This window comes from Urocitellus parryii, chromosome 5, assembly GCF_045843805.1.
Source record: "Urocitellus parryii isolate mUroPar1 chromosome 5, mUroPar1.hap1, whole genome shotgun sequence".
In the NCBI taxonomy this organism is placed as follows: domain Eukaryota; kingdom Metazoa; phylum Chordata; class Mammalia; order Rodentia; family Sciuridae; genus Urocitellus; species Urocitellus parryii.
In genome coordinates, this window is record NC_135535.1 from 37,870,235 (window position 1) to 37,894,021 (window position 23,787).

General features: G+C 32.1%; 1 protein-coding gene across 1 annotated transcript in view; it reads right to left on the bottom strand.

Moving 5' to 3' along the window:
• Ptprq (protein tyrosine phosphatase receptor type Q) overlaps nucleotides 1-13,770 on the bottom strand; it is a 196,730-nt gene extending 182,960 nt beyond the window's left edge. The window contains exons 1-7 of the mRNA XM_026391416.2: nucleotides 13,714-13,770; nucleotides 13,257-13,368; nucleotides 12,372-12,598; nucleotides 10,013-10,082; nucleotides 4,418-4,617; nucleotides 2,744-2,993; nucleotides 812-940 (exon numbers count right to left, since the gene is read on the bottom strand). Of these exons, the coding sequence (XP_026247201.2) occupies nucleotides 812-940; nucleotides 2,744-2,993; nucleotides 4,418-4,617; nucleotides 10,013-10,082; nucleotides 12,372-12,598; nucleotides 13,257-13,368; nucleotides 13,714-13,770 (1,045 nt within the window). The remainder of the gene's footprint in view (nucleotides 1-811; nucleotides 941-2,743; nucleotides 2,994-4,417; nucleotides 4,618-10,012; nucleotides 10,083-12,371; nucleotides 12,599-13,256; nucleotides 13,369-13,713) is intronic.
• Between the last annotated feature and the right edge of the window lie 10,017 nt (nucleotides 13,771-23,787).

Genomic DNA, 23,787 nt, shown 5'->3' on the forward strand with positions numbered 1-23,787 from the left:
TTGAAGGAAATTTCTTTCATAGAACAAAAGGTTCTCAGATTAAGAAAGAATTTTAGAGTTTCTTTAATTCACGTCCCACAGTACAATATTTGAACTCCCTAAATTATTTGTAGCAAGTGATGAGGTCCTGTTTGTTTTCGATGGATAAATTGTCATCTTGTGACGTTTCCCAAATTATTATTTTTAATAGACTTCATTTTCAGAACTTTTTTAGGTTAACAGTGAAGTTGAGCTAAAGGTATAGAGAATTCCCATGTAATTATCAAAGCACAATGATGGTTCAAAATTAGATTCATTATCCTAAGTAGGAATTTGATTTAATATAATCTAAACCCATTGTTCTTCATGGATATAAATCAAGGTCTTGGACTAGGGCTGTAGCTCAGTGGTAGAGCTCTTGCCTAACATGCGTTAGGCACTGGGTTTGATCCCCAGCACCATATAAAAATAAACAAATAAAATAAAGGCATTCTATCTATCTACAACTAAACAAAAATTTCTTAAAAAAATAAGTCAAGGTCTTCTTGTTTAAATACCTTGAAGGGTCATATCTCCTCCAATGCTTCCTTTCTTGGGGAGTAGTCTCTAGTTCCTTTACCTCCACATGAATAGTGGAGGTAAAGGAACTAGAGTTAGACTCACTTATGGTTTTAAGCAAAAAAGTCCAAAGGACTTCCTTGTTATTTTTTTATATTTTCCTCAGGTTTAGGGTTTTTAAAAAGGAGGTTGGTAGTTTTTAAATGTTTGATACTAGTAATACATTTAACAATTTTTACTCCAAAAGGTAAACACAAAATCAATTAAGACTTACCTGACGGCCCATATAATTCAACTCTATAACTAAACTTCCCTGTTACTACACTTGGTGGGTCCCACGAAATTGAAAAGGACTTTCCTGTAACATTGCCCGCTATACAGTTTTGTGGTGGTCCTTCAGGCACTGAAATTATTATAGAAAAAAATGAACATATAATACATATTTTAAATAATGGAATATCCTATTAAATACACATAATAAGACATAAAATCAAGGAAAAAATCTAATAGCAAAACGTTTTTTAATATACAGGAAAAATAGAGTATAATTAAAGAATTTGAGTAAGACTTGCTGAATCATTAGATTAACTTGCAAATATACAACAATTACTAATTTTATTTAAAACTGTGTGTGTTTCACATGTAATTTCATTCTTATATTCACTATAACATTCATAGTAAATGCTACATTGTCATCAAATATATATACCTGCATATATATCCTATTTGACAACATCTGCTGATGAACATCTTCTGTTGGATGGATAGGTGAAAGGGTCAAAAAAATAATCCTCAGAATTTATTGGCAATGATCTTTACTATTTAGTATCAATATCTGTCTTTGGTTCTGAGAGGATATTTACAACCCACTGTTATAAGATTCGACTGTAATACTCATATAAAAGTAATAATGACATTTTAAAATATCTAATTTTCACAGCTATTTTTATATCTTATTCTCTTTTAAATGAAACGAAACTATTACAAGTGTTTATTCAAAACAAAATTCTTGTTTACAGATTTTATTTTATGTACTACTAATGAAATTTTTTTATATCTTAAAAGAAGTAACAAGTATAGGGTTGGGGTTGGGGTTCAGTGGTAGAGCGCTTGCCTAACATGTGTGAGTCTCTCAGGACTGCATACAAATAAATGAATAAAATAAAGGTTCATATATCTAAAAAATTTTTTTAAAAAAGAAGTAACACATATAGACAAAGGAAAAGATTTGATTCAGAGATGATTATTTAAATTAAGAAAAAGTAATTTCAAACTTATGTATGATAGAAAATAATAGAAGCTGACAACAATATCACTAGGAAAAAAAGAGAATCCTTTAGTGAAATTATCCTGCTAATAATTTCCAGTATACACAAAAATTAATAACTGAAACTGAATTCCTGTTACTATATTATGACATACATAATATATCAGACATTTATTATGTATATTATATGTAAACTATATATATAAATATTATGATATGTATGTGTATTCACGTAAACATCATATCATATCAAGCATCTACAATGTAGATAATATGTATGCTAATGTGTAAATATTATGGTACTATGTCAGTAACCATATAAACTTATATACATATATTCAAGTATATAAATACTCAAACTTAAGAAATATGTCCTCTTAGAATTTATTTAATCCTAACACCATTATTTAATCCTAACAACACATTCAAACTGAAGTTACTGTTTCCATCTCCATTTTTCAGATGAGAAACTATCCTGCAAAGAGGATATAAGTAGGCATATATTTGAGCTACAGCTTTTATCTGATACTGAATGGTAATCACATGCTAGTTCTGCTATTGCAGGTATTACTTCTACATCAGATAACACCCATAACATATTAAAGATGATTTAGAAAGGCAGAGTTGATTGTGAAAAAATCGCTGAGGTCATAGAATGATAAATGCTGACCATTGGATCATAGTTAGCAGCTGAGGAATCCTTCATTTCAAATCTTTGTTTTGTTTTGTTTGTTTGTTTGTTACATACTTAGTTTAGTACCATAATATAAAAGAAAATCAAAATTTTTAGATACTGCAGATGGGATGTTTATTATCTATTACCAGAGGGAAAACAGTTATGGAAAAGTAAAGAAGGTTAACAAAATAATCTAAATGGAAAACAGGAAAGATTATTTCATAAATAATTTAAATATTTTTTCTAACCAAATGAAAGCATACCTGATTCTGGTGTTCTGACAATGGTACTATCAATATAACCTGCTTCAGTTGTAACAGCTGAAACTTCAAAAAGATAGGTTGTGTAAGGTCTCAAATGTGTCACTACAAAACTGATAGGCTCTTTCCACACAGAACTGATCCTACTCCTCGTCAACGAGCTTGATGTATATGTGGTACGCGGTGGAGGCGTGACTCTACCAAGGGTTGGAGAAGGACTGGAGGTACTCCACAGAAAAGAGTCACTGTTCTCCTGGTGAGTAAAATGAACACCAATAGGAAAATAATGTGATATCACTGGGTAAACACACAAAAATATCACTCCTGTCTTTTTCCTTTATATTCCAAATATTGATTGTCTGTGTGTGTGTATGTGTGTGTGTGTATGTGTGTGTGTTTGAGAGAAAGATTTTAGAAGATTATATTATGGGTAAATTTGCTATATGGTAATTAGTCCACTTATGTCTACAATTTTAGTACACAATATATATATTATATTCTTTATACTTTAATCTTTCTTATGGGTAGGATTAAAAGTGGTTTAAAATAAAGGTAAAACTATAGTAGGAATGTTGAAAATTCACGTTAACAGTATAAGAGCCAAAGAGCTAAAATAATTTTAAGTATAACCACTTTAACTGTTAACATCATTTTTTTATCATAAGTTCTCAAAATATACCACTACTAAAACATGTTAGGTGTGACCATATGTGCATAGGCATGTGTATTAGAAATGTATCATAATTTGAAAACGAAAAATTTGAGATTTCTACAAATGATTTTTAAAAAATTGTTTTGTTTGAATGTTTCTCCATCAGTAATACCTCAATAATCACCAAAATGATTTTAGGAAAAGCATTATTATAGTACTTCTTGATGATTCTCTTTGATGATTAGAATGACAAATTATTTTTGTTTCGTTTTGTTTTGTGTGATACTAGGGATTGAATCCAGGGCTTCGTGAACCCTAGGCAAGTGTTCTACCACTAAGCCATACCCCCAGGCCTAAAAAAAAATTTCTTTCCCCAAGGTATACACTATAAAAACTAAATCTAACTCTTGCCAATTAATCCTTGCAAACTAAATTTCCTACATGTACAAATATAACCATTCCTCCAATCATCTTACACATTTCCGCCTCAGGGACTTAAAATATGTCCTCTGCCTGGAAGAGCTCCCTCACAAATCTCCATTTAACCTTTCTACATGCTTATCCCAAGGTGACTTCTTTCATGAAGTTTTATTCCAGAGCTTTTTTATTTTGGTACAGAGGATAAAACTCAGGAGTACTCAAGCACTGAGTCACATCCCCAGCCCTATTTTGTATTTTATTTAGAGAAAGGTTCTCACTGAATTGCTTAGCACCTTGCCCTTGCTGAGGCTGGTTTTGAACTCACAATCCTCCTGCCTCAGCTTCCTGAGCCTCTGGGATTTCAGGCATATGCCACAGCACCCGGTTTATTCCAGAGCTTCTTAAGAGCTTTTCATCTTTCTCCCAATTGCCTCCAATGATTCGTATAGATAAATGTGTGTCACATTACACTATGGCCTAGTAGTATGAGTAATGAGGTAAAAATAAGCACTTTGGAGAATTATATAGTATCCAGATGCCAAACACTTCAAAACAAACATTTACCTAAAACTTCCAAGGCACAGAAAGTGTTCCAAAATGCTTACATTACATTCTGGGAGTTTCCCAGTCAAGATGTCTTCTACTCTGACAGAGACGTCTTTCACTACTGTCCCACTCCTGGCATGTTTGACACTAATCTTGAAGCTGGTAATTCTGCCATTTGGTTGCCGAGGTAAATACCAAATCAAGTTTACTGCTGAGTAGTTGAAGGCCTCAACTGTGAGATTGACCACTTTTCCTGGAGCTGGGTGAATGAAAGGGATTGAAGAAAGGTAAAAGACACTGTTACAAAATTTAGAATGGCATTTATATACCTTCAGGATGTTAAATTTCCTTGCATTATGAAATTAAACATAAAAACAAATTGAATGGTCTATTTAAGTATAACTTCTAAAATTTAATTTGCTTTAGCCTAAAATTTTAAAAAATCCATTACTTCACCATTATTGAATGAATACATGCATTGTCAAAATAGTTCAAACAAATATGATAAAATATTCAATCTATAGTTATTTGTGAATATACAAAAAAGAACAAATTTCTTACTTCCTTAAATATATTGGAATTATGTATACTAATTAGATGTTGAATCAAGTGGCAAATTGAAACAATTACCCAAACATTTGCACCAGAACAACAGGACTGTTATAAAATATGTAGTACCTAACATCAAGTAGATAGATCATCGACCAATAGTTTGTTACTATTGTATGTTGAGTTTTATATACCTCAAATTTGGCTTTCTTTAGAATTATATCATACTTTGCATTTAATCATTAATTATAATAATAATCTGATAAATGGGCCAAAGACATGAACAGATACTTCTCAGAAGATGATATACAATCAATCAACAAATATATGAAAAAATGTTCATCATCACTAGCAATTAGAGAAATGCAAATCAAAACCTCTAAGATTTCATCGCACTCCAGTCAGAATGGCAGCTATAATGAAGACAAACAACAATAAGTGTTAGCAAGGATGTGGGGGAAAAGATACACTCATACACTGCTGGTGGGACTGCAAATTGGTGCAGCCAATATGGAAAGCAGTATGGAGATTTCTTGGAAAACTGGGAATGGAACCACCATTTGACCCAGCTATCCCTTTCCTTGGTCTATACCCAAAGGACTTAAAAGCAGCATACTATAGGGACACAGCCACAATTATAGCAGCACAATTCACAATAGCTAAACTGTGGAACCAACCTAGATGCCCTTCAATAGATGAATGGATTAAAAAATGTAGCATATATATACAATGAAATATTACTCAGCAATAAAAGAGAATAAAATCATGGAATTTGCAGGTAAATGAATGGAGTTAGAGAAGATAATGCTATGTGAACTTAATCAATTCCAAAAAACCAAATGCCGAATATTTTCTTTGATATAAGGAGGCTGATTCATAGTGGGATAGGAAGCAAGAGCATGGGGGGAATAGACGAACTCTAGATAGGACAGAGGGGTGAGAGGGGAATATGATGATCATTATTATTCAAAGTACATGTATGAAGACACAAATTGGTGTGAATATACTTTGTATACAACCAGAGATATGAAAAAAGTGTACTCTATATGTGTAATAAGAATTACAATGCACTCCACTGTCATATATAAATAAAAGAAAAAGAAAAATAATAATCTGAATACTATTTTAGTTGAATGAGATCAGTATGAAGCCAAGTTGAAGGAAAATATGTCCATTAATTTAATGGTAAGATATATAAAGATATTATTTACTCTCTAGTAAATAATCAAGATCCTTCAGCTGGGCAAGATGGCACGCTTATAATCCTATCAGCTCCAGAGGCTGAGGCAGGAGGATTGAGGTCAAAGCCAATCTCAGCTACTTAGTGAGGCCCTAAGTAACCCAGCAAGACCCTGTCTCTAAATAAAATATAAAAAGAGTTGGGGATGTGGCTCAGTGGTTAAGTGCCTCTGGGTTCAATCCTTGGTACAAAAAAAAAAAAAAATCTTCAATAGATAGAACAAATGTGATAAGTCACTTTGCAAAGAAACCAAAACCAAACCTTAGAAGTAAAACAGTGTATGATGGTAAAGGTGACTAGTATCATGATGACAAATAAGTAGAGTTTAGGTTTGCACTATAGTGAAGAATGCCAGGATATAACTTAGAAATAAAAGGTGCATGAATCATTTGAGGTGTACTAGGAAGCTGGGCCCTGTTGTGAACTAAATGTTAGTCAGTAGGAATGAAGAAACTTGAAGACGCTGCATTTTAGTGGAAAAAAATAAAATACAAAAATTATTGAGAACGATTACTAAAGGATGAAATAATGGAAGAAAATTTTCTCTAAGAGGAATTGATAAAATGGAATTAAAATGTGAGAAGTGTAATGACAATATGGTAATTCTCTGATACTAAAGATTTAACATTTGAATTTCTCTGGATTAAGTAAAATATAATATAACAAAAAGAAAAATGTTAAATATATGATGCTGTGAAACTGCAAAATTAAAATTTTGTCATGATTATTAATCATATTTAAATTTTCTTATTTGCATAATCTATGCATTTAAGTATTCCTGAAATAGTTATATATCAATAACAAATTATATATGAGCTAACAATAAGTCTTAACAACAGTCATAAAGAACTAATCAAATTCAATTAAATCTGAAAAGCAATATCTACTAAGTAAGATATTTCTATTAACTTGTTTTATTTTTGCCTCAGAAAGACATATCTGGTGTATTTTCCTTTGTGATTTTATGGTGTTTGAAGATTAATTCCAACTCTTTTCTATGGTTGGCAGTCTTTCCCTATTTTAAATATTCTAGTTTTTACTTCTCAATTTTATGCATCAGAATTTCATTACTTCTTGATTATTTATAGAGTGAATTTATCCATCTTTATCCAATTAAAAATTTAATACTGTATATGGGCTGGGGTTATGGCTCAGTGGTAGAGCATTCGTCTAGCACGTGCAAGGCCCTGGGTTAGATCCTCAACACCACATATAGATAAAAAAAAAATAAAAGATATTGTGTCCAACTACAACTAAAAATTAAATATTAATTTTTTTAAAAAATTTGATACTGTATAGATGTTTTAGCACACACCTGAAGGAAGTGTATAGACTGCAGACATGCATACATACACAAGCATGTGAAAGTATCTCCAACTTTCAAAGTATAATCTGTATAAAACATATCTTTTGAGTCATTAAGAACTTTAAAAATCTTCACAGAGTTTCAAAGTGGTTTTTTTTTTGCATTTCCATTAGATAACAAGGTGCAAGTACTATTTTTAATATTTACCTGAAATGATATTGCACAAAAAATTAAATGTTGGGCTTTTTGAGCTCATGGATGGAATAATATCAGTTCAGTATAGGATCACTGGTTAATCTATATTTTCCTCATAGAAAGACAAATTACTTCTAATTTAACAATAATAAATGCCATTTATTCCATAAGAATCTTCCTTAAATTTGTGTTTAATTGAACACAAATAACAAAAACAGGTAATTGCAAGAAATATATTGGTGATTTCTGGTCTAATTGAACATTTTCAAATTAAAAAATAAGCAGCAAGTCAGAAAAGAGACTCCTGTTCTAGCATTACTTTCACCATATCCTAGAGTTCCTCTACTTTTTCCCAATCATCAGTTGCCTTAGAGAGAACATCCCTAGAAATTAGGTTGATTAATGGAAATACAAAATACATAGGGATCAAACTCTGTCAAATTGAAGTTATAGTCTGCTTGTACCATCTTCTAGCAGGAATCAAATCAAGATCAAGATTAACAAAATAAAACTAAATTCTATATCATTCAAAAATCATTCCAATTATTTCCCCTAAAACTGAAAACTGACAGATTTTTTTTCTCTTATATCCTATTGTCCACTTAATTTTAAAGTGATATTTTTTCCATTTTATCTTTACTTGTACAGATAATCTGAAAGTCTGTGTTTAAAATCAACAGAAGTTAGACATCAAGAATCATTCATTTCTAATTTTAAATATTCTCTAAGTTCCCAACCCCAGTAATCTCTCATTTCTCCTTCAAAGGAATTCAGCATCTGTTCACAGGCTTCTCCTGATGAGGTCTCAACCAGGAAGTGGATCATAAAACTTACGTTTTTTTTTTTTTTTTTAACCCTGACTACTGTATCCCATTAGATACAAAAGGCCCATATAAACTTATACTTTTGACAGTGGACCATCAGAAGATTTTTATCTATTGACATATAGAACATTCAGGATTGTATAACATTACAGAAATTGTTCTACAGAACTTTTCACCCACCTGACATATTACTTAGTAATACATGTATTTGTTTATCTTATCCCCCTAGAATATAAGCTCCATGGTGAACATTTGTTGCTGAAAGAAGAGGCCATAAGTTATGTAGTCATTCTTCTATATAGTTGGTTCTAACAATTTGCTATTATAAATAAATAAAAGTACCTGCCTTTAATAACAACTTATTTTTATAACAAAGCTTATGTTCTGGGCTAATATATATAATAAAAATATATAACTGAATGTGTAATGTTTCAGGTTGATCCAATGGAAAAAACATATATTTGTTGGAAATAGAGTCAGAAGGAAATGAGGGTTATTCTACAAGATGCAGCCAGAAAAATAACACATAGGATCTGCATTAGCTTGAGGAGAGAGTTCTATGGATATTTAGAGAAAGCACATCCCAGATAAGAGGAAGAGCAAGTGCAAAGGTCCTCTAGATGGAAGATCAGTGTGATTGAAGCAGATGGAGAGACAGTAGGAAATGAGGAAGTTAGAAAGAAGAAAAAGCATGCAAACAGGGAAAGGACACAGGGTTTCATTCCTAATGCCATGTAAGGAAAACAGAAGTAACATAATCTGGCCTATGTTTCAAAAGATGATGCAGCCTCTGTGGTGAGAGTTTGGCTGCAGGCAAGCAAGTTGGAAACAGGAAGACCAGTAAGGAGTTTTTCAATCATTCAGGCAAGAAAGTTGGTTGGAAAGGGTAATTAGCAATGAAGGGAAGATTCCGGATATTTTTTGATGACAGTGCTGACAGGAGTTGCTGAGATTAAATGTGTAGTGTGAGAGAAGAGTCAAGCATGACATCAAGAGTCTTCCTCTCAGCCATTGGAAGAATTGAAGCAGTCTTAAACTGGTTTGGTAATGACTGCATGTCATGGAATGAAATGATAACCATTAAAATTCATATTTCCAAAAATCTAATGTCACAAAATGCGTATAATTTAATATTTACAGGAAAAGACAGGATATAAACTTATATAACTTGTACAAGCTAATTTTCATTAATCATATATTCATACTGACATATACTCATGGGGGAAAAAAGATCAGCCAGAATTGTACTAAAGTAATAATCGGGATTTTTCGGGATGAAAGGAGTATTTATAAATTTCATTGTGAGTTTTCTTCTTATTTTTAAAATTTTTCCAACATTTAATTAACTTCTACAATCAGAAAGAACAATACATAATTAATGATTAAATTAACTATTACAAGAAATTAAAAGTAATGGAGTAGCCATGCTATTGAGAATCTTATACATTTGAGCATGATATTTTGTTTATATCCCCATTTACTTTGACTGAAACTCATGACAATATTATTTCAAAATAAATCATTTAGAAAAATTATTTACCACTTTCTGCAGTCTGGAAAAGAAAAGGATCGCTAAATACTCCAATTCCAGCACTGTTTTCAGCAGCAACCTAAAATAAATCAAAAGGATTACGTTCAAATTTTTGCTCTCCAATTAATAATAATCAGAAATAAAACTCAGACTTGACCATAGAGTAAATACCCAAATTGTCTTTTCCTCTAAGTATTACAAAATTTCCAAGGCAAATACAGAGCTATCCACAAAATCAAAAGAGGAGGCACCATTGTCAATATTTTATAGATGAGGACACTGGTCAAGTCAGGTCAACAACTTGCCTCTGGTCACAGAGGAATAAATGGTAGAACAAGAATTGAGTGAAAGTTGCATTTTTTCCATAACTCAATCTTTGTCCACTATATACACTATATACATGAAACTATGATTATTTCTGTGATAAATATAAGACACCATTTATACTGTACTTGAATTTAGTTTACTCTCTACTGGGCAAATAAATACTGATGAAAAATATTTGTAAAATAATGAATATATTTGATTAATAATTATACTGAATATAATATATTCTTTTTAATGAATAATAGTCAAATAGACTTGAACAATGCAATCAAATAGACAACAGACTTGAATAATGTAGTCACACAATAAACTTAATAGTAGGCAGAAAAGTATATCATAAATGAGAATACAACTCAAGTTTTTGCAAAATGTCATCATTGCAACAAGACAACCTTGGTTTAATTGTAGCTATACCAAGTCTCAGATGACTAACATTGGGCAGTTTACTTAACTATTCAAAGGCACATTGTTCTCATCCTTAAATTGGAATAATAATGTACTTAAATCATAAGAATGTTCTAAGACTAAGCAAAATAACATATGTAAAATACATAACAGGGTTTCCCCACAGTGTTGCTTATACCGAAGCTATCAAATGTACCATGCCAAATACCCATTGGAATTCTGCAATGGCTAACATTTATTTGAACAGAGTAAACGTCACAATGATGATTTATAAAGTGAGAGATGAAACAAACAGTAGGGGCTGCCCTATAGGCCTGAAATAAGAGAATTCAAAGGAATAAAAATTCAGCCTCTATAAAAATAGATCTAAATAGAACTAAGTTAGTGATATCACTTTTTTCTCAACAATAGTTACTTATTTCACATTAAATTTAATATTTATTACACTAAGTAGCATACTTTAAACATAAGTTAACCTGAATATGTGCATGTTCCAAGAAATACCTACATAATGTAATTTTCAGAGGTCAAAAAAGATTGCCTATTCTTTAACTTATGCTTCTACGTGAAACAGCTATCACAATTTTTTTATTTTGACTTCTGCATAAACAAAAGTTTACTTATTTACTTTCTCACTGGGAAAATCCTATTATGGGCATGTTCTCTCCAGTTCAGTGTTCTTAATTCCAGAAATAGGCATGTTTCCAATAAGGAAAACTTTCTGGCAAAATCTTGCCCATCATTTCTTCCCATCTAAGAAGAGCATCTCAGTTATATACGATCACATATTTAGCTTTCACAGATTTTCCTCTATGTATTCAATTATATTTAAGTCTCAAAGAACATATGGGTGTTATGTTGAAAATAGTAGGAAGACAAAAAATATCTCTATTCTTTACTAGCCCTTGGAAATGTCATAGATATCCCTTAATTGAAAATATTTTCATATGGCCTTACTAATTCGGATTGCTTTTTATAAGCTCTTTTTTTATTTAGTATTCAATTAAGAAGCTGTTAGATTTTACATATTTAACATTGTAAAGAATTTAAAATGTCCATAAATACAAAACACATAGTAAATGCTCAACAAATATGTGTTGAATGAAATTGAATTGAATTTGTTATTTTTAGTAAAACTGGTTCTTTACAAGTTCTTAAACCAATATCCAAAATTTCAAAAATATGTATGCAAATGCAAAAGGGTAAGGAGAAAAATAACAGAGCTAACATTAAGTTTAATCAAAAAGTACTATATTTTCAGACTAGGGATATAGCTCAGTGACAGAGTACTTGCCTAACATGCATGAGGCCCTGGATTCAAACCCCAGCACCAATTTAAAAAAAAAGGAGAATATTGTCACTTGTAAAGCCCAAATTGCTTAAATTAAACTTATTTGCCATAAAAGGCACTGAACTAAGCTCTTTAAAACAAGTATTGTATATAAATGTACATGTAAACTGAAATGAAAAGATATTACAATAAAGTTTTAAAATCTCAGGTGGGTGTTGAGGCTGTTGACTCAGTTTCTCATTCTTCAGTCACTGCATTCAGATGCAAGTCTTGACCAGGTGGAAAAAAACCTACTTTATTTTTAAAATGAATAAAATATTAAGTAGTTATTTATAAAATAATTACCTTAATTTCATATGTTGTTCCAGGATTAAGGTTAGTAAGAAGAACTTCCAGACTGTCTGGCTTTGCCCTGACTTGTGTGTACACGGTTTGCATCCACGGGCATACCTCCTTATATTTAACAATGTAAGATATAATTCTTCCATTCGGGTTAGGTGGTGTGTTCCAAGAAAGAAGAATCCCAGCAGATCCAACTCTCTCCCCAGCTAGAAAGACTGGAGGACCTGGTTCTATTTTATTAAAAAATTAATTTTGTTAAAAGGTCAAACTATTATTGTATTTCCATCCCCCAGAAAATAGGAAGAAAAGTATTTACAAATGTAAACTACCAAAGTTCCCAAAGGTTAATATTAATTTATATTCCCTAGAGCTCTGCTACATAAATAAATACTTTAATAAAAGCTTTGCAGAATACCAAAAACATTCTTTTATAAGAATGCAAAAAATGTAATGCTACTAAATACTACATGCCAAATACCCCTTTGATGCCAAATCATTTTTAAAAGAAACTTACTGATTGCAAGGCTTACGCACAAGAACCAAACAAACAAGAAACAGCTTTAAAAACTGAAAAATCCTTTCTGAGCAAGAGCACTGAGCTTAATTTCATGGCTCTGTATTATTTAAATGTTACCATCAACAGTCTCTGATCCATTTCACAAACAGGTATAGAGTAATCATCTTTGCTCTTTAAAGGTAAAGGAAGCTAAAGAACCAGAAGAAAGAAGGTTAACAGATCACTTTCTTAAGTTTCCATTTTGTTTTAATTATTCTAAACTGTTTGCATGCATATAACACTCATACTGGAAATATAAGTCTATTCATGCAATTGAGTTTTACTGACTCCAAATATTTCATTAAAAAGTGATTTTAAAACCAAATACTCACTTGTAACATTTGTTGTCACTGTTCTACTAACAGGTGAACTATATGTTGCAGCAGAAATAGAAGAGATGGTTGTGTCATATCTAGTATTAGGAACAGCATCAGAAACATCAACCTAGAATACCAAAACCAAATAATCTTTATTAAAATTATTCCTGAAAAGTGAGATAAAATAATAAATCTATTACTACCAAAACATTAACACTTCACCACATAACTCTGCACAGTTTAAAATATCACAAAATTTCCATATTATTGTAAAATATAAATTTGTTATGTCATGTAACTATTTACCAGATAACTTAAAAAAAACAATTTTACAGAGTATACTGAATCATCAAAGCGTAAATCAGTATTTCTATCTACACCAGTTCATTGTCTCAAGGAACAACTATTTAAGAATCTCTTAAAAATCTACAATCTGTTGCTCATGCCTGGCTTTTAAGAGTATATAAAATACCTGTGTCTCTGAAGTTCCAATAAAAAATAAAAGAAAAATGATAAGAAAATCCATCATTATTACATTTTTCAGGCAGTACAATCACATTGATGGCTCTAGAGAGAAATGTTGCCTGCATTAATGATTTAAAGACAGATCCTCCTGGCAAGTATACAATTAATGAGCCTGGATTACTCAATAGCTCTGCCCTTTCTTTGTTAAACTATTCATGAACTCTTGGATGGCTGGCTGTAGGTTCAGGGTAGACTTGAAAAAAAAAAAAAAGTAGCTGTTGCTAAGGTAACAGTCAACCAATGCTGAAACTGACACTCATCAATTCAACATAGTTTTTGTCTTCATCTTATGCTTTTAAAAACACTCCAAGGAGTAAGTTTTCAGACTGGATGAATTTCATAAAGAACCTTACTACTAGGTCCAAATATAAATATAAGAAGGCTGGCCAAGTACGAAATAATGAAAACTATACCTGATATTCTCCACCTCCAAGATCTTCGATAGTAACAAAGCCACTGTCAGGAACAAGATCCACATGATACCTATCCACATGGTTGGAAGGCAGGCTCCAGCACAGAGAAAAGTGCTATGCAGAAGTATTGAAGGCTTTAAGTTTCTAGGATTTTCCAGTTCTAATACTGAAAAATAGTGGTTTAAAATAGAGTTATTCTAAAGTTCCAAAAAATGAAAATCAATAGTCTGAGGGTTGGGTTCCAAAATAATTAAGTGTAGAAAACAGTACATTCTTCAAATTATCTCTTTGTATATCTATAACACCTAGTTTTTAAGTACAATGATCAGAAATAATATATCAATTTATGTATCTATTCCTAGGATATCCTTTACTTGTTAAAAATCTGTTGAACATTTCTAAATGTTTATTCTCTAATTGAAAAATTGAATCATTTTAAGACAAAGTAAATGCAAACTATCCAATAACTGGAAATTTACCAAACAGAAGATAGCTGGCAAATAATGGCCAAAACCTACCAAATTTTTCAAAAAGTAAGCATTTCTGATGAATATGTGGCTAGGAAAAGGCTAATTTTTATATTGGAAATTAAATACAATTTCTCATTTTTAAATGAGAAATACCTATTGTCCTAGCTATTTCAACATAACTATTTTTACCTTTGCTTCCACTGTTTTTCAAAATTTTGTTTATGCTGCCTGTACCTCCTTAAAGGGAGTTTTTCACATAAAGTTCCTCTGATTGGTTCCTAATGAGTCAGGTTTGCACTCTGCCTTATCTTTAGTATAGAGAGAGACTATGAAGCCAAGCATGTGAAAACATGCCTGATACAGACCCAATCTAACAGCAAAAGAAAGGAGTATGGAATTAATCATTGAATTCCACTTATTTTAAAACTCCACTACCAGAGATTTGGCAATGGACATATTAGAAAAAGAAAATGTATATTTCCATAACAAAATTGATAGGGCATATTATAAAAAATTAACACAATCAGCCAATTTCTTAGTATTTTAGAGGGAATATTTTGTAACAGGTTTTCTTTTATTTTCTTTGACAAATTTCCCTAATGCTTATAACATATCTTCTCCTTAGAACCTAAATCTGATATCAATTATTTACCATTCACTCCAATATTCTCAAAGATAAAGACATTCTCTTGGCATCATCCCCAGGTTTTCCATGTAGTGAGCACTGCCATTTTCTGGTAATTTTTTAGAAATATTGTAAACCCAGAATGAAAGATCAGAGGAATATCCAGTTAGTAATGGGTAGGCTTCCTTTCTTGTGCATAGCTGCTGGGTTTTTTTTTCCTAGAAAATTCTGCACACATACATATTTCCTCTATATTTTCAAGCTCAAGAAAAGAGGGCTTGATTCTCCTTACCAGCCCACACTGAAAAACAAAATCTACCATGACAACCAATCCAACCAGCTACTCCTCCCCAGGACTGATTTATGTGAAGGTTAACATTTTTTCATGGATCCCAGAAAGTAATTAATGTCTATGAAGCTTTAAGCAAGAAACTATAAAATAACTGGAGGAGACTTTAGAAGAAAAAGGAAGATGCAAGAAGTGAAAGGCTGATGGTAGTGATATGGGACTTGGTTTCCTAGGCTGTGGTTTAAGATTACAGTGAAGGACTCTTGGCTAGGAATGAAATGTGTCTCACCAAGAGGAAGAATGTATTTGTCTGGAAATTTGCCAATCTGATTAAGATGAAAAGTCTAGAAGCTCCACAGGAATTAAGTAAAAATCTTTCTAAGCACAGTGGATAGAAGCACTAGAAATGGAAAAAAAAATTGGAATAACTAAAGAAAGTCAAACCGAGTTTATGGGATCAAGCAAGAAAGTGACACAGTCGGGTGATCATGCAGACTATGTTTAAAGATTTAATTTTTTTTTTCCTAAATGCAATGGAAAGTCACTGAAGAATTTTAAGCAGAAAAGCAATCTGATTCATGCTTTTTGTTGTTGTTGCTTTAAAAGATCATTTTGGAAAATGTATATGAATTGGGTGGAGACAAAAATGGCAGCAAAAGACTAATTAGTAGGATTTTGTGGTAGTCTAGACAGAGAGGTAGGGGGAGATGGAGCAATGCCAAAGTCATTATTGAGAAGTGCAGTTTCCTGGATATGAGCTTGAATATACCATTGACTAAAAGTAGACTCCATAATATGTGATATGCTCTTTATGGAATTTAATGTCCCCAAAGGCAGGTAAATACAAAGCAAAAATACTATTCTTGACCTAATTGTCAAGAACCAATAAAATCATATCATAAAGTGGAAATATCTGGAGTTTAAAGAGAAAAAATATCATCAAATCAAATTTAATTAGGGCTAGGAAAAGGAATTCTACTCTTAGTTGTTTATTCAAGATTGTAATTTCCTAAAACCTAATCCTCAAATCTGATATCATTAAATAGATGTTCTGTGATCAAACCACTTTGTCAAATAACTCCTGTTTTAAGTTAAACAGCTTTCTTTTATTTCAGGATATTTCAGAGCCTTGGATATATGCCAGTGGGTCATGTGATTGACTAAAGCAGCACAGTCCAAGAAAGTCACATAGACAATTTTGGATTTTTGAGTAGCCATATTTAAAAAATAAAGAGAAATATGTAAAATTAATTTTAATAATAAATTTCATTTACACTAATATGTCAAAAGCATTATTTCACATACATCAATGAATAAAATGGTTTTGTGATCATTATCTATTTCCTATGTATCAACACTGTGAGCAGCTTTGAACATGACATTTAAATTTATTATTTCATGATACAATAAATACTATAACTGATAATGAAATCTCAGCATAAAGGCTTGTAAAATAAAAATCATTAACCCTGAACAAGTTAATGGTATAATGTGAACTATATTGAACACCTTTATATATTTTTATGTAACATTTATGACAGTTTCATATACTAGAAATGTTCCTGATAATGACATTACCTTGGTTGATTTTTCCTCTGACTAAATTTTGTCTCAGTGAGCAAACCCTGCCACTGGCACCAATAGCACTTCCTCCTATACCCATACATAGGTGAGAACATTTTATCACACTCTTCAGTCTTTTATATCCAACCACTAGTATCAGTGCTTACTACGGACTGATGCGATTTACCTCCTAGGGGACTTCTGACCATTTTTTAACACAAATTCTGATTGGCACAATGGAGATGGTCCTGCTGGCATCTAGGAAGGAGAGGTCAAGGATGTTGTTATATATACTACAATGCACAGAATATGGTCCCACAACAGAGAATCACTCAGACAAAAAGGCCAATGGTGCTAAGGTTGAAAAGCCCTGCTGCAGACTAACACTTCAAGGATGGGTCTAATTTTAATGTGTTTGATTGTATACTTTACCCACTGTAACATCTAGAAGAAAAAGACATTTGACGCTTAATTTAACATATGTGCTCTTTTGGAATTAGTAAAATGTATAGTGTCTAAAAATATGTACTATAAAAATATTTAAAATATTTATAGAATGTTTACAAGCCAAAAGAAATGCCAGAGATCATCTAATCCCAACTTCTCAGAAACCTGATGCCCTACAACAGTGGGTAACTTGCCGAACAATACTCAGCTAGTAAGTGTCAAATTTAGGAGTAAAGCTAGTGTATGAATTCTAAACTCATTGCTTGCTTTGCATTACCATATACATATCACATGTCAAAGAATAATAGTGTATTGTAGGCAGAATAATGTCCCTCCAAAGATACCTACATACTGAACCTTGGAACCTACAAATATATTATGTCACTGGGTAAAAAGTACTCTGCAGATGGAATTAAGATTAAAAATCAGAAAATTGAGATATTAACCTGGATTTTCCAGGTACAACCAGTCTAATCACATAAGCCCTTCAAAAATAGAAGAGAAGATAGAAGAGTCAAATATAATGGGGAAAAACTTAAGGAGATTTGAAGCCTAAGTTGATCTCAGCCCTCTTTGTTGGCTTTAAAGATGGATGAAGGGAATCACAAGTCAAGGAATCAGGCATCCCCTAGAAGTAAGGAACAACTCAGGAAATGATAACCTCTGTCCTATAATGCCAAAGAAGTAAATTCTGCAAATGGCCAAAATGAGCAAGTAAATGAATTCTGGTGTCAAGCCAAGAGAAGGGAACACATCCTTCAAATACCTTGATTTAGCCAGTGAGAACTTTGTTGGATTTCTGACTCACAGAATAATGCAATATAAATTTTTGCATTGGTACAAGCCACTAATATTTTGGTAATATTTACAGCAGTAATATAAAATTAAGAAAGTGCACAACAGTCAAAAAATAAATGTCCATAGACCACATTATTATCATATGCCTCTGATCTGTGTGTCATATGTGAAAACCATAGCCTTAAAGATCACTTAAAGTAATCCTCATGTGTTATTACTGAAATCTTGTTATGTTTTGAAATATTGATAGGTTTTACAGCTGTACTCATATTTAAAAATTTTTCTTTGAAATATCCCAAATATGGTTTTGTTCTCTTGATATATAAAGTAAATAAAATGTTGCAATATTGAATTACTTTACAGTTCAACAAATACACAACACTCACTTTTACCTTCATAATTTTACATGGGTTGTTCCCTTTCTCTGTGAACCCCCCCCCTTCCTATATGCCCTCTTGTCAGATTAGCAAATTCCTAATACTTACAGATATGGCCAGCCTTAGAGAGCCTCTTCCATCCTGTCATGAGCTCAGCATTTCCTATTATGAGCAACCACAGTAAATTTGAACGTACTTCCATTGTATCACCTATTGATTTGGCATATACCCTATGTGTTTTTTTTTATTATTATTGGTTGTTCGAAACATTACAAAGCTCTTGACATATCATATTTCATACATTTGATTCAAGTGGGTTATGAACTCCCATTTTTACCCAGTACACAGATTGCAGAATCACATCGGTTACACATCCATGTTTTTACATATTGCCATACTACTCTCTGTGTTTCCAGGCTTGTATTCTTTACTAGTCTTTAGCTATCTAAGACTGTTTTTTTCAGGTATACAGCACATATTAGAACATCAAAGGAAAAAAAAGTTTTTAGGAGAATAGATTATCCCTAAATCTACAGCCTAATTTCCACTAACTAGAAATTGAGTATGTTAACTACGCTTATTGAGCACCACTACATGCCAGACAGTTTCATGTCATTTATATTTACATATTATTTCAAAAATCCTCAGATATCCTAATAAAGTGAATTTTTACCATCAGAAATATTCTATAGATTATAAGTTTTCATATTTCAAAAAATTGAAATTTTTTACCTTAAATAATACAATGTGTACTATAAACATGAATTTTTAAAAGATCACAAAGCATTTGTATGCCTTCTACAACCCTAGTAAATTTGCCACTTCGTTCAACACTGCCTTTTACTCTAAGTACTGTGAAACTTCACATTTGTTCATAATTGTGTCCTCAGTCATCATTCCCCAGATAAAATATTCGTCTGAAAGTGTTCTGTTTAGTAATGAGTGAACTTGGTTGAAATACACATTAAATTTGCAGAATTTGCACAGCTTTTAAAACTAAGCCACATGTTCTAGATAGTTCTACTTAAAAGGTAAATTATATGCAAATAGAAATTATACATACAGATGTAAAATAAGGCAAATGTGAGTAATGTAATTTAAACATCTATGTGGTAATCCTTGAGTTTACTTGTGTATAATATCCTACTTGTTCAGCTTTGCAAGTAGAGAAAGGACATTATATACGGGTTTTAATTCAAGTGGCATCACACACTCCCTAGTTTCCAAATATCTTTCCTCATTAATCATAAATCATTCCTTTAGACTTGTGTTTGTAGCCATAAGTATTCCTAAAAGATATAATCACAATTTTGATGGCTGAAGATGAATGAGAAGAGGGAGCAAGAGCCAGGAGGAAGGCAACTCTGAAATGTGATCCTTCTCAAAGATTTTATCATGGCTGTATCACATCATTTTTTAAAATAATTTTAACTGATGCATAAAACACAACATTATACATATTCATGGGGTACTGTGTGATATTTCAATACTTGAATGCATTGTGCAAAACTTAAATCAGGTCAAACAAACTTATCTCCTCAAACATTTATCATTTTTTTTCTGATAAAAACATTCAAAATCCTTTCTTCGAGCTTTTAAAAATAAATAGTTCATTATGGTTATTGTTGCATTTTTAATCCACTCATCAATGGAAATAATAGTTACTTTCACTATCATTTAGTCTCCATTGAGAGAGGACTTTGCAAACTTCCCCCCAAATATTATAGCAAATACTATTATTCCACCCATGCCAAACTTACAAAAACACTATAATTGATAATGAATATGTAAGTTTATTATGACTGATAATGAATTTGTAAGTTTCAGGGAAGGAAAAACAGAAGACTCTGCTTATGACTCCTAGATCAGTAGAAAATGAAATGTATTTACACAATTATAGCCTAATATGTATATGTGTGTGTATTCCAAGTGTATGATATATATAGCATGTAAATACACATACATTTGTACATTTGGCTTCAGATTATTAAAAACTCTATGTAGATCTTAATGTATTTAGATATACAAATACTTTTCTTTAAAATTCACTGTATTTTGAGATCTTTTAAACATATTCTTATCCATTATTATTCCTTAATTATCAGGCTTTATGTTTTTATATAGTTGTAGTCTTGCTGAACCATATTATTTTTAAGGATTGTAAAATGAAAACCTTGTATTTACTTACCTCTAGTCACTTTTTTCATTACAGACACACTGTAATCTTTGCCTCTTACTGTCTTCACTTGAAACACAATCCACACCAGGAATCAAATTTTTAACTTTGACTTTGTTGACATAAAAAATTACTTTAAATAGCTTATATTTTCTAGATGTCACACAATAGGATATCTAGAATAAGAGAAAAATGAATGTTTGTTTTTATCATTTAAAAAGGATTAATTTAGCACCAACTTGTATTATTTGTATTTTCATAAATGAATACTGCAAGGTAGGAGCTGTGGTACTTCCTACACACTCAACTGGTGCTAATTAAAGCTGAATTCATGTGGTAATAGCACAGTAGACTGACTCAGAAGTGTGTGCACAAAAAAGACCAATAGTCTCACTCTTTTAAATTTCATGCACAATGTATATGCAGCATTTATATTATGGTGGAAATAGATACAGATGACTTTCACATGTGTGACATATATGTACACACATAGGCATACTGTCAGTATTATACATGTTATAAATGTACTGATTAGATATACTTAATAATGAGTGAGACTGCTTCTGTTGCTCAAATATTACATACAAGTGCATTTTAGAAACAGCTAATCTTTAGGGCCAGTGTCTACAACCCACTCTTCCAACTCTGTGTAAGCAGGAGACTAGGTAAGAAAGCAGAAATGAATAGAGTCCTGAGTTCCTGGTCTTCTGGTGAACAAATTCCATAGTTTTTTTTCCTGACTGAACAACAGATGATAAACAAGATGCTTCTTCGCATACCCTGCATTCCAGTGAAATGAGGAGAACCCCATGTGTATCACTATCATGAATTGTATACTAGAGAGATAAATCTTATAGTTACACAGGTAACAGACCTCTTGTTCAGCCCCTGTAGGTAAAGGAAATTGGAGTGAGAGAAAAGTGAAAAAAGCATAGTTGTGGACAAATGTGCACACCCTCTTTTGCCCTGGTAAAAATGCCAGCATCTCCCATGGGTCAAGAATGACCACATGCAGTGGTTGGGCTTGAATCATCTTACCAGTGTCTGACCTGACAAGCCTGGCCTTTGCGCAAGGAAACTCCAGGGGCAACTAGCAGCTGGCTATTCTGGAGGAAAGAGGCAACAGGAGTTGAAGCCAGTGTTGAGTTTGTGGCATCACAGAAGTAGGCAGTGAAAATAAACTAGAGTCCTCCAAAGAATTCACACATGTACCTCAAGAAAGGGCCCATACTTGGAGAACTATTAAACATATGCCATTGAAAACCAGTCCATGTTAGTCAGAGGCATAGCAAAAACCAACAAGAGAGAGAACTTCAAAAATAGACACCTGGAATAGAAAAAGCACTCCAAATTTTTGTTAAAGGATGAATGATAAATGTCAAACTCCATGCTAAAACATCTTTCATCATACTGTGGGCCAGGTCAATCAATTATTCATTAAAGTTTGAGAATAAGCATGGCCTATAGAAAATTTCAGTGCAGTGATTTGATAGTTCTTATACCCTGGAGATTTTTCTTAATCCACTAAAAGCTACTTATAATAATCTTTATTCTTTATCACTGCATACTTCATGCTTGTAGTTATAGTATGGAAAGAAAAATATGACTCAATGAATAAATCATTAACTTACAAATTATTCAAACTTTATTATGCTTGGAAAAACAACTGGGATACGAATAAAACAAATTTCCTGGGAAGACATGGTTATCACTGTTTTATGGGGAAAGTACTTTGGTACTGAAGGAGAATAACTGTGGGATCTAGAAGACAATCATTGCTTATCTATTGATAAGGTGTCACTGACAGTAACATTGCTTGCCTGACATATGGAAAGACAGAAAGGATTCATAGAATGCTGAGAACTTTTGGTATGAGGAAGGGTGGTAGGAGAAAGTATGTGCAATAGTAGAATATAACCTTAATGGAGTGTTAGGTTCAGTCACACTGTGAGTCATGTGAAAGCATCAATGAAAGATAAAAGGAAAAGAATCTGTCTGTAATGATTTAAGCATAAAATCATGCAACCAAATTTTTAATGCAATTCCAAAACTACAGGGTTCTCCTCTCCAAAATGAACCTAAAGCACACATGCCTAATAGAAACCAACTGAAGAAAATGTAATTTGTGCTTTATTTCTACTTTTTAAGGGTAGTATGGAGACCTGGGATAATTAATTTTAAATGAAGTGAGAAATGATCCCAATTATGCAAGTGCACTTTGCTGAGTAACCAGGATACTGTTGCCTAATTCATTAAAATTTAACATATAATCTCATTGGCTGAGAAAGACTCAGATAACCATTAGTGACATAATATAGTCCATAACAATAATATGAACTCTAAAGATTAATATGTCCCCCTTAAAGTCAGTGTCACTTAAAAACAGAGACATACTTACCATCCTCTGGAAAGCATGTGTTCATATAAATATTATAAAAAGTCATTGTAAGGTTATACTTTATCTAACAAAAAAATAATTGTATGACCTCCATTAACCCCATGGAAAGATGGTTCCATTTGGCATGTACCTTGAAATATGAGAATTATGACAGACAGACAAGGGTAAGAAATAAGAATCTTTTACAATTAACACTGAAAATGCTTGGACTTTTCATTACAGATTACTTATACTGAATATAGGAATGAGTTGAATCACTCAAGAAAAGATGGAATTATTCATAGCTGATTTATTGCTCAGGATGCCCCTAAATGTCATGTGACAAATAGAATACTCACTCCTGACTTTGTGACCTTGCTAGTATAGAATACCCCCTCCTCTTTTCCATGAGCTGAATCCTACCTGTTTTTGAAAGTTCATCTTAAGTTCAACTCTTCCCTAATAATTATATTCAGAACAGATATC